General features: G+C 37.1%; 1 protein-coding gene across 2 annotated transcripts in view; it reads left to right on the forward strand.

Moving 5' to 3' along the window:
* The window catches only part of ADGRB3 (adhesion G protein-coupled receptor B3), an 883,764-nt gene that overhangs the window by 818,876 nt on the left and 51,879 nt on the right, over positions 1–13,009 (forward strand). For both annotated transcript variants that reach the window (XM_005688755.3, XM_018058811.1), the window contains 3 exons: positions 1,827–1,896; positions 4,764–4,830; positions 7,363–7,448. In XM_005688755.3, the coding sequence (XP_005688812.1) occupies positions 1,827–1,896; positions 4,764–4,830; positions 7,363–7,448 (223 nt within the window). The remainder of the gene's footprint in view (positions 1–1,826; positions 1,897–4,763; positions 4,831–7,362; positions 7,449–13,009) is intronic.

Here is a 13,009-nt window from a genome sequence, read left to right on the forward strand (position 1 = left end):
GTCAGAATAATTCATTCTAGAAAAACACAAGACCAAGAGCACCAAGGTTATCCATCAGATTTCAGCCAGGGGCTACTATGTCTGCACAGGCAAGCGGGAAACCCATTAAGAAGAGACTGGAGAATGCAATATTCTTACACTGTGTAACAATTTTTGTCTGAATTTCATGATAAAGACCATCTAAAGCTGGAGTGGTATTGAATCAGGGTTTGACTAGATCCAAGAACTACAGTATGTAGAGAAATGAAGACTTCCCTTGAAGTATGAAGAACAGCAATTTACAGGAACCTTAGCTAAATTATTTAACATCATCACCAAAGGTGATCTTGAGGAGAAGGGTGTACAGCTTTATAGGGTCTCCAGGTTTACAGCTAATATGAAACTATTCTGGGTAGTGTAAAAGCTAAACCAATGGTTCTAGACTGTGAGGAAGTCTGAGAGTGGGCAGAATAGTGGCATATGAGTGGCAAAGTGCAACATAATCATTTAGAAAAAAATTAATCTGAATTATATGGAATGAAGACTGTTAGCTTTTCAGCTTAGGACCCAGAAGAGGATTTTTTTCTGACAAACTTGGTCTAGTCAATCAAAAAAGTCAACTATATTGAAGAGAAGGACAGAAGGAAGAAAAGAAAAAGGGAGGAGATATTTTACATACGTGTGTGTGCGCGCGCATGCATGCACATGTGTATATATACACATGTATAAATATACATACACACATATAGTTTATATATTATGTGTATATGTATATATTATATACACACACACACACACACACAGACCAGTATTTGTTTTAAAAAAATGTGTGTCCCTTGGAGTTCCCATCATTTAAACCTCGTGAAGGGGTGTGGTATCATTTGAAAATTTCCAGAAGAAAATAGCCAGAATAAGGAAAAATGATAGGAGGGAAAATGATGAGTGGAGGGGACACAGGTCGATGATCAGAAGATGAACTCTTCAATCGGAAAAAAACAAGCATGGGCTTCCTGGAAAAAAAGCATGGTCTTCTAGAACTTAAAAAAAAAAAAAGTTAGCAGCTTAGGTCAGACTGAATCCCACTCACCAAACACAGGGAGTTTCTGTTGAACTTGAGCAAGGTAAGCATGATTCGTAGAAGCATAAAGTAAAAGATGTCAGGTCAGAGTTGCTGCAGGGATGCTGGCACTTGAATGCCAAGAGGGACTAAGGCATGGAGTGTTACCTACCTAGAGGTTCATGAAGAAAAATTGGTATAAATCTCTGACCTTCAATCAGGATTGTGAAAAGAGGATGGGTAGGAAGCCCATTCCTCAGGGCCCTTAACCTTGTTCCTACATTCTTGTTAGTATAAGTAAATCATAAAGAGTTAAATGATGAGATATATATTTTCTGTCTTATTACAAGTACAGCTTGATGTGGATCAATAAGAGGTCAACTGTACATTCCACTTCTGTGATATTCCATCACCCCAGAACATCCATTGTTTTCTTTTCTTTTTTTTTTTGCCTTTCTGATTTTATAACTATAAATTCCTTTATAGGAATGTAAACCCCTAGGGAAAAAATAACTTAAAAAGATATACTAAATCTCTGTTATGAGTTTCTTTTAAACCCATGTCAAATGCAGTGGTAACCTAGCAACATCAGAGAAATGCACTGACTTAAAAACCCAGCTATCATGCTCATATTTTTGTACTTGGAAAAAAATTTCTACTGCTCTATAAAGTGATCCATCCATCGGTAGCTCCTCCAGTTTTGGAGTCCCAGGCCTTTCCTGGCTTTGCTCGAGCTTGTGTGCACAGTGGCGGTAGCCAAATGTGAAATGTGACAATGCTCTTCTTGCAGGTTTACCAGCGTTAGTGGTGGCCACATCCGTAGGCTTCACCAGGACAAAAGGATATGGCACTGATCACTAGTAAGTCCGTCCACGGTGATAAATCTTATTTATAATTAAGTAAACTGTCAAATATGCTTCATTAGTCTTGGCTGGCACTGCTGATAGCTTGTACTCTGTCACTGAGTCATTAACAGTGGTTGAAGTCACATTACGAGGAATGATGTAAGGTGCCTTAAATGCACAAAAGTTCGGCATTAAATGCTGCAGGGCTGTTCAGAATTCTTTCAATTTCCCATTTCTTTGTAACACCAGAGTCTTAATTTCTTTCTTTCTTTGAAATTAATTTTTGTTGAAATATAGTTGATTTACAACGTTCTGTCAGTTTCTGCTGTATAACAAGTGAATCAGTTATATATATATATATATATATATATATATATATACACACATTTGCACTCTTTTTTTATATTATATTCCCATATAAGTCATTCCAGTATTAATGATTAAGTAGAATCATAATTTGTAAAATATTTCTATATTTACTTTGCATGTTCCATCTCAGATGCATTTTTAAAGACCTGGATAAATCTTGACACGTTTACATTTTAGAATAGGACTCTGATCTGAGCTTCTGATTTCACAGATGATAATATATACTGGCAGCAACCATATTTTATCATGTTACTTCAAGTTTTGTTGCTGTGTTAGGGAGATATGCATTCAAATTCAAAGGCCGGGGGATCAGTAGATCACATTATAGAATGCCCAGGCTGCAGAAGAAATTAGAAGGGAGTAAAAGGGGATGTGGTACCAGCCTACCCTAATCAGACCTGTGATACTGAGAACATTCTGTGGGAGACTTTGTCAAGTTTATATGTAATATTTCAAATGTAAAGCAGTACAGTCTCATGTTTTGCTTCATCTGCTCTTTAAAGTAGAGGAGACAGCTGAGAAATGGGGAGGAGGATGGCATCTTGTTAGAAGTGTAAGTCTTAAAAGGAGATGTCCTATTTAACTATCCTCGGGTTTGAGATAGGATTTGGGGCTAATTAGGCCCTTGGTGGGTTCATCTAAGTAGAAAGTGTGCCAAGAGACACCACTGGACCTGCCATCCCAAGGAAACTTCCAAAGAATCGCAAGAACTCACATCATCAGAGCACTTTTCTCATATAACCTATGGGATGGAACTGATAGTGTATGCTGTAGAGCTCTCTTCCTATACCACTGTTATCTTTAATCTATTATGTTTCAAAATAGCATGGCTCTTTTTGAAAGCCACTGTGGTGGGGATATGGAAAGAAGTAGGATTATAGATGGCACAGTTCCAGCTCTCAAGGAGTGTATGATTGAAAATGAATGCAGAACAAGCAGGAGAGTACCAATTTGAAGATGAATTTACACAAAACTGCAGAAGTTTAGTGGCAGTCTTGGAGACGCCAAACTGAAGTGTTCTATCATACCTAAGGGCTTTTCCTCTAGGTGTTTTGTTTTAAAAATAGACATTAAACTGTTGATCTCAAAGTGGGAAAGTAGAATTTTATTAATTTGCTGTTATGACCAAGGAGCAATAACTAGATGCAGACTTTGAAAACACACACACACACACACATACACATACACACACACTGACTGACATGGTAGCATCCACTATTAAATGTATATAATTCTGTGAGTTATCAAATGCATGAATCATGTAACCACCACCACAGCCAATATAAAAAATTTCTTGGAAGAGGAGAGAACAGTATTGTTAAGCATTCTTTTTAATAAGTTTGTTTATTTATTTTGGCTGTGATGGGTCTTTGTTGCTGCATGGGCTTTTCCCGGGTGGCAGTGAGCAGGAGCTCATCTCGAGCTGTGGTGCTTCTCACTGGGGGAGCTTCTCATGTTTCGTAACCTGGGCTCTAGGGAGCAATGGCTTCAGTAGTTACAGCACGTGGGGTCAATAGTTGCAGCGCCCGGGCTCTTGAGGACAGGCTTAACAGTGGTGGCGCACAGACTTAGTGGCACTGTGGCCTGTGCGATCTTCCTGGGTCAGGGATCGAACCTGGGTCTCCTGCGTTGGCAGGTGGACTCTTTACCACTGAGCCATCAAGGAAGCCCCAGGTATTATTGATTGTTGATTGCTGTTCATTTTGGAGGCAGCATGCTGATTCAAGGGACTGAGAGCTAATATGAAAGGGTCAGAGGTCAAGGAGAGGTGTGTGAAGTGGTAGACATGACTCTGATCCGGAAGACCTCTTGACATCCTTTGCTGTGACAGAATGAGCATTTGTACCTAAATGGTTACTGTCTTTGTCCATGAAAACCTGCACTTCTTGGGGAATCTAGTAATTGAAACAAACAGAGCTAGACTTATTTTCATTCAAAAGCTTATCTTTAGTGATTTTTTAGCAGTCTGGGAAAAAGTAAAATTGGAAGAAAGAAAGAAAAAAAAAAAACATGCAAAATGTAGATTATCTGTTCCCTACAATGATGGCTTTTAAACCAATATCTTCCACTATCTCAATGGCCTCAAGGAAGAACAGGTAAATGGCATGTATAAGTCTCTAAAAACACACTGTTCCTGCTTCAGAGTATACTTGAAAAATTCCATAATGGATATAAAGCAGCATTTTGCATAACTTAATAGTTACATTTGTACTGAAAGTCACTGTAAAAATCTCACTGCAACAGTAATTTGTCTAAAATGTTTTAACTGCCTGACAGCAAAGCCTCATAATCAGAGTTTCTTTCCTGTGAGAGGTATGTGGTATATGTTACTCACGAAGTATGCTAATTTTAGCTTTTTTCATATCTTCCATGTATTTTTTAAAAACCTATGAACCTTTGAAATATGCCAGAATTCCAAGACTAAGCACATAGTCCAAACTATTTGTATCACACGTTAGTGATCTAATACATGTCACTAATTGGTGTTAGTTTTTATCTGATGTTCTTTCCAGTTGCTGGCTCTCTCTTGAAGGAGGTCTACTCTACGCCTTTGTGGGACCTGCAGCTGCTGTTGTCCTGGTAAACACCAAAATCAGCTTAATTGTTTTTCTTAACAAAGAAAGTCTACTTTGCTTCCATTAGAGTGACACTTTCGTATTGATTGTGCAGAAATTTTAAAGTTTGATGAATTGTTACTTAAATTTTAATGTTGACATCTATCCAGTGCTTTATTACACTAAAATATTCTTATTTTGAAGCCTGACGAATACTAAGCATGAGAGTATGGGATTTCTCTTTCAGGAATTTCACATTTGTGAAGAAGTGTGAGTAAGTTTCAGTAAATTCTTCCTTGTTAACATATAGAATTTCCTCATTTATTATTATTTCACCTTTACACTATTACACCTTTATACTTTCATAATATGATCTACATAATTATTCAGATCTCTTAATTTGGTGTCTGGGGCTGACACCAAATATCAACAAGAAAGTGTATGTTCATGTGTCAAAGTTTCTCCTCCTCACTGCTGCAGATGTTTTGAACTGGACATTTCTTTGTTGTGGGGCTGTCCTGTGTATTTATCAGAACCACTGGCATCTACCTGCTAAATAGCAATGGTACCCTTCAAGTTGTAATAATCAGAAAATGTCTCCAGAGATTTTGCAGTGTTCACTGAGGGTACAAGTCACCCCCCTCTAGTTGAGAACACCTACCATATTTATGTATAAAGTTTTACCAATTTTTCTTTTTTGAATCACCAAATAATTCCTTTGCATGTTTATTTATAGGAACATGAAAATTTTCCACAAACTTGCCTTTCCTCTGTGTCTCTGAATTTATTGATTACAGATCTTTCTTACCTAATAAATCTTTGAAAAATGTCAGAGAAGAAAGAAACAATCTGAATTACATACAAAGATGCATCTCACTGTACAATCAGATTTCTAATTGAAAAGTTACCTTTTCGATTCTTGAAGCATTCAATAAGTTGGAAGCTGGAGATATCTTTCTTAATAGCTCTATGTGGTTTTCTTCCTTTAAAGTTTGTTCTTCCTCCTCTAAATTATAAAAGGGAGCAGAAACTTGGTGATTTACAAGAACAATCTAGGCATGAGTGTTAGAAGAGCATAGGAAAACTAAAACTCTCAGACATAGTTCTAGCCACTGCATTGAATTTTTATTTAATCGACTGAATTACTTCCCTAGGCTTCTAGATTAATATACACATAACCCTAAAGTGAAGAAACAATGAGTATGTGTGTAATTGAAAGACAAAGGTCTTTGGAGTGGTGATGAATTCTCTCATGTTTAAATTGTAGATTAACAGAATCCACAGAATACAGTTTTTTTAGTTCAGATATAGATATACGAAGATGAGTCAGACTTTCGCTTGATCAAATGGTATCTTGTTAGGGAGCTATGAAGAGTGACCCCTTCTAAGTCTTTACCTAACAGTTTCTTTGGATCTTCTTTACACCAGTAATTAAGCAGACTCTAGCTTTATATTCCATCTGCTCGAAGTATATTGGAGAAGTAGAAGTTTCTTTTTTATTAACTAGTCATCCTGCTTCATTTAAAACATATTTTTCACAAGCTACGAGTTGCAATGTACGGGCTTCACCATTTGCAGTGGGTGTCGCACCAAGATTCTTTTGACCGTGGAGGGTAAGGGACAGGAAGGCAAAAAAGGAGAAAATATTTTTCCTCGATTATCTTGGTTTCAGCATTGTACTGGATTCCTTTATCAGGAAGTGCCAGTAGGTTAGAGAACCCAGCGCACTTATAATAAAGCCGCTACAACTAGACCACAGCTCTCTCTACAGCATTTTACAGTTTGACTTGAGAAAGATGAATATGTGTGATTTCATCTCAGCTGTGTTATGCAAGAGACCTTTTAAATGGATAGAAGAGTCTTAGAGATGCTGAGACTGGTTCAATAGAGCACATTATAAAAATTAGTGTAAGTGTCCGTCTGAAAGGATGCTGGTGAATTGAATAGCCTTTCCCCTTTGTCCAGAAAACCAAGGTGCATTAAAATGCCCCCAGTCTCATGGGAGAAAACAGTTGCACAGCACGAAGAACTGAGGCATTCTGTTCTCCCAGTTCCGGGCAATGACAAACCTTAGCACCTTTGCCTGGCAGGACTCACCCTGGCTACACTTTGCAAGACATAATCTTCTGATACCCAGACATAGTGTAAAGCTCATTAGTCCATTTGTGTTATTCAGGGATGATTCAGAGAAAAGAATGCTAGATTGGCATAATATGGCAATTTAAAAGTTAGGCCGTGCAATATTAATTTCCTCAGTGTTAACTGCAAAACATGGACAGTAAATGGGCTGAAACATGGACAGTAAATGGGCCGAAAATACTTCAGAACATTAAAGTAACCCACCTAGCCAACTCACGAGAATCCTTTAAGAGATGGACACTAACACTACTGGTAAATTGCCCTGTTTTCCTGTATGCACTTATAAAATACTTGAGAAGGGCTTCCTGTCACTACCATTGTGAGTATAGAATTCTGCCAAGGTTGTGAATGGATAAAAGTGGGTTCTCAAGAAAAATCAGGGACCTGATTCCCTTCAACCTTTGTTTCTGTCTGACAGGTCAACATGGTGATTGGCATTTTGGTATTTAATAAACTTGTTTCAAGAGATGGGATCCTAGATAAAAAGCTCAAACACAGAGCCGGGTAAGCTGCAATTGGTGGATTTTGAAGGGTGTTTACAGCATGTCCCATACACCAGTCCCAGATCACCGACTGCATTCGACTGGGCCTTGGACTTGGTTCTTGAGAAACTGGTGTGTATGGTGGACTATGCCATTCGAGCTTCCAATGGGCTATTCTTAAGAGGTGTCAGCAAAATCTGAAAATAATTAAAGAGTCCATTAAGAAAATCTGGATTTGTTTGTGTGTATTGCCTGTTTGTAAGATAAGAAAATTAAATATTAAGGCTAGACTTGAAATAATTGTTCTTGGGTGAGAGTTTCAAAGACCTCCCAGTTTTAGTCACAAAGGACAGGAGGATAGACTGAACCTAATTTCAGTATGGGACATGACAGAATAAGGACAAGCAAACCTTAGTAGGGCAAAAATATTGCATTTTATTTGTTCATTGTATATATCAGAAAAATTCTTCACTCGAAATAATTAGGAAACACTAGTTTTATCATATATTTATTTTTATGATGTTTTCACTATAACTTGCTAGAAAGTTACTCATAATTTTCACTTGCACATTTTAACCACTTATAAAATAATGCAAAATATCTCCTTTAATTTTACTGTTATTGTAATATCACCATATCTAATGACAATAACATTTTATAAGCAGGTTGGTAGCATCTTTTTAAAGTTATATCATTAACTCATAAATTTGTAAAACCTTGAATGAAATAGTAATGTTTTTAAATTTCCCTTTGAATCTTTTCTTATAAAAAGTTTGTAGCTTTCCCCTTTCTGTTTAACTGTATCCCCATTCAAAGCTTACCCCAGATGTTCTCATTTCTTTAATAATCTATGGTATCCTTAATGGTCATAGTATTTTATCACTGGCTGGTGGAAATTTTAAATCGTTCGTGTGTTTATAATCCATGTAAGAATTTAAGAGACAAGATAGGCTGGGCATTTTCCCCCTTTTAAAAGATTAGGTTTAATGGCTTTCAGTATGAAGTTAGATATCATTTACATCAAACATTAGAACTGCAATGATGTAATAAACACATAATTGGCGATTCCTTTCTGAGCAGAAATCACTTCCCATCTGGAGACCTCTTTCATTTCAGATAAGTCTCTAAGGCAACTTGAAACGGGCAGACTTGAGCTTGCATAGACACTGAGCTTCCTATGCCATTTAAATTTGAAACTTTCACACTATTAATCGATAGTTTGAAGTGGTTAAATTGGAGCAACAGCTACTTCAGTTATTTCTGCCTAGGTTAATCATGTTAGAATAAATTGTTCATACTGGGTACTGGATATAGAAACTCACTTCTGCCACTAGTGGTGTAAAGTTGTATAATTACTTGCTAAAATTGAGGGTGGAGTGGGTTAGTGGTTAAGATAAAGCTTGGAAGTAAAGAGAAAATCATGCTCGGAAAATCAGCTAATCATGCTTAGCTCTGCAATTTCTTAGCTCTGTGTGTCTTTGGGCATGTTATTTCATCTTTCTACAGTTCAGTCTTCTTACCTGTAAAATGGGGGTAGTAACTCTTGCTTCATGATAGAGTATATTTTAAAAAAATGTGTATAAAGCATTCACTAGAGTATCTAGCAAATAGCAAGCAAGCACTCACTCACCATTGGTGACTCTTGTTATGATGGGTGAGATGAAGAAGCCAAGCTGGACAGCTTGTTTGCAAAGGACCCTGAACTTCTGTCAAGCAAGCACCCATGATACCACCATTCATGACACTGAGATCAGAAAAAGAGATGAAAAAAAAATAGAAAAAGAGATGAGATTATCAGAATAAGCATAATGCTAAGGATTTATTAAAGTCAGTCAGTATTGTTTTCCTCATTTGATTGTTTTATATGTAATATGCAGTTTGATTCATGTAACTCTTTGTAAGGCAGAACATAGGTGTAGAAGAAATGACATTATCTTTATGAATATAGAAATTATCCATTTCAGTCTACATATTAATTTTAAAATCCCTGTTTCTAAAAATGTCATAGAAGTTGCATCTGTTTTACTGGGAAAACTGAGTCAAACAGTTTTTGTTGTTGTTGTTTCCTTGTTCAAAGGCCACTATTAGAGAAATACAAATAAAGTTAATACAAGTTAAAACAGCAGAATGTTGGTTACTGTCCAAAGCAGAAAAAGATTATTAATAAATTAATGATTCTAGGCTTAATTTTTTATAATAGAAAATGCTATTTTAGCTTAAAGATTGAAATTTGCTCTCTATTCCAATGTGTGACTGAATGAATTTTTCAGATCTGAACATTTGCAGCGAATTTTTAGTTCCCAGAGAAGCAGTGAGGCCAATAACACAGACTTCAGTGAAGAACAGATAATCAGAATTATCTAAAGAAACATCAGTCAAGAAGCTAACTGATTAATTTAATTGATACTCTAATTGTAAATATAGACCATTTCAGGTTATTAGAATATATATATATACACCTACATAAATACAAATATACATATGTGTGTATATATATATATATATATATACACACCAAGTGTTTCTTTTGAAACATTATAATTTGGAATCAAATATAGTACCAACATGGAAAAGAAAATAGCAACCCACTCCAGTATTCTTGCCTGGAGAATCCCATGGACGGAGGAGCTTGGTGGGCTGCAGTCCACGGGTTGCAAAGAGTCGGACATGACTGAGCGACATGTTCTATTGTATCAACATATTCCTCCCCCCATTTTACCTACTTCTTAATCTCCTTTCTTCTTTTCATCGTCAATTATTGCCAAGCAAATAGTTTATGCTCAATAAAGATTGATAAAAGAATGGGTGAATGAATATTAAAACAATAATACAATAATTTGACAAGTTTTGTAATACCCAAACTAGAATAACTTTTTCTAATACATAAAGTATAGTTAGTTACCGAGGGGGAATTTATTGCAAATATCAACATATCTTATATGAAGTGATATTTGGAAAAGAGTGAACATAAGATAAAATGACATGTGTCTTTTTAGAACATCTCAAACAAGATATTTCATTTTCTTTTTTCCTGCAATGGAACTTTCTTATCTACTGTTATGAAGTATATAATGTGAAGAATATTGGTCTAGGCATTCTCCTGGGAGCAGATGCAAACACACTGGCCACTGAACCATTCATGAACCAAACTGGATAGACTGTTATTAGTCATTCCTTGGAAAAGTCTGGATACTTGTGGCTAGTACCTTTGCCCTATTTTGAATTAGTAAAGTGAATAGTTTAGAATCATGTTCTCCACCCCCACATCTAACTCTGAGAGTTTTGATCTTTCTCATGGGATCTACTGATTAATCTGCTTCCTTAATAACTTTCATATTTATCATCTTATCAAAGTTCGATTCACCAATGAAGGCACCTCTTTAAAAGAAACCAGACATTCTGAATTATGAGCCCCTTGTCACTTTCTCTGTTCTACCATTTTTAGTTTAAACATGGTACTACAGGTCCACCACAATATTCGTCTTTTAAAAAACCTACTTGGAAAACCTGATCAGTTCAGTTCAGTCCAACTCTTTGTGACCCCATGGACTGCAGCACACCAGGCCTCCCTGTCCATCACCAATTCCCGGAATTTACTCAAACTCATGTTCATTGAGTCAGTGATGCCATCCAACCATATCATCCTCTGTCATCCCCTTCTCCTCCTGCCTTCAATCTTTCCCAGCATCACGGTCTTTTCAAATGAGTCAGTTCTTCACATCAGGTGGCCAGAGTATTAGAGTTTCAGCTTCCGCGTCGGTCCTTCCAAGGAATATTCAGGACTGATTTCCTTTAGGATGGACTGGTTGGATCTCCTTGCAGTCCAAGGGACTCTCAGGAGTCCTCTCCAACACCACAATTCAAAAGCATAAATTGTTTGGTGCTCAGCTTTCTTTATAGTCCAACTCTCATATCCATACATGACTACTGGAAAAACCAGAACATTGACTAGATGGACCTTTGTTGGCAAAGTAATGTCTCTGCTTTTAATATACTGTCTAGGTTGATCATAACTTTTCTTCCAAGGAGCAAGTGTCTTAATTTCATGGCGGCAGTAACCATCTGCAGTGATTTTGGAGCCCCAAAAAATAAAGTCTGTCACTGTTTCCACTATTTCCCCATATATTTGCCATGAAGTGATGGGACCAGATGCCATGATCTTAATTCTCTGAATGTGAGTTTTAAGCTAACATTTTCACTCTCCTCTTTAACTTTCATCAAGAGGCTCTTTAGTTCTTCTCTTTCTGCCATAATTGTGGTGTCATCTGCATATCTGAGGTTATTGATATTTATCCCGGCAATCTTGATTCCAGCTTGTGCTTTATTCAGTCCAGCGTTTCTCATGATGTACTCTGCATAGAAGTTAAATAAGCAGGGTGACAATATACAGCCTTGACATACCCCTTCCCCAAATTGGAACCAGTCCATAGTTCCATGTCCAGTTCTGACTGTTGCTTCTTGACCTGCATACAGATTCCTCAGGAGGCATATCAGGTGGTCTGGTATTCCCATCTCTTGAAGAATTTTGCACAGTGTGCTGTGATCCACACAGTCAAAGGCTTTGGCATAGTCAATAAAGTAGAAGTAGATGTTCTTCTGGAGCTCTCTCACTTTTTTATGATACAACAGATGTTGGCAATTTGATCTCTGGTTCCTCTGCCTTTTCTGAATCTAGCTTGAATATCTGTAAGTTCTTGGTTCACATACTATTGAAACTTCACTGGGAGAATTTTGAGCATTACTGTGCTATCATGTGAGATGAGTGCAATTTTGTGGTAGTTTAACATTCTTTGGCATTGCCTTTCTTTGGGTTTGGAATGAAAACTACCTTTTCCAGACCTGTGGCCACTGCTGTTTTCCAAATTTGCTGGCATATTGAGTACAGCACGTTCATAGTATCACCTTTTAGGATCTGATATAGCTCAACTGGCATTCCATCACCTCCACTAGCTTTGTTCATAGTGATACTTCCTAAGGCCCACTTGACTTCACACTCCAGGATGTCTGGCTCTAGGTGAGTGATCACCCCATCATAGTTATCTGGGTCATGAAAATCTTCTGTGTATTCTTGCCACCTCTTCTTAATATCTTCTGCTTCTGTTAGCTCCATACCATTTCTGTCCTCTATTGAGCCCATCTTTGCATGAAATGTTCCGTTGGTATCTAATTTTCTTGAGATCTCTAGTCTTTCCCATTTTATTATTTTCCTCTACTTCTTTGCATTGATTGCTGAGGAACGCTTTCTTATCTCTCCTTGCTGTTCTTTGGAACTCTGCATTAAATGGGTGTATCTTTCCTTTTCTCTTTTGCCTTTCACTTCTCTTCTTTTCTCAGCTATTTGTAAGGCCTCCTCAGACAACGATTTTGCCTTTTTGCATTTCTTTTTTCTTGTGGATGGTCTAGATCACTGCCTCCTGTACAATGTCATGAACCTCCATCCATAGTTCATCAGGCACTCTGTCTAGCAGATCTAGTCCCTTCATTTGATTTGTTACTTCCACTGTATAATCATAAGGGATTTGATTCAGGTCATACCTGAATGGTTTAGTGGTTTTCCATACTTTCTTCAATTGAAGTCTGAAT

The sequence above is a fragment of the Capra hircus genome, chromosome 14, assembly GCF_001704415.2.
Source record: "Capra hircus breed San Clemente chromosome 14, ASM170441v1, whole genome shotgun sequence".
Taxonomy (NCBI): Eukaryota; Metazoa; Chordata; class Mammalia; order Artiodactyla; family Bovidae; genus Capra; species Capra hircus.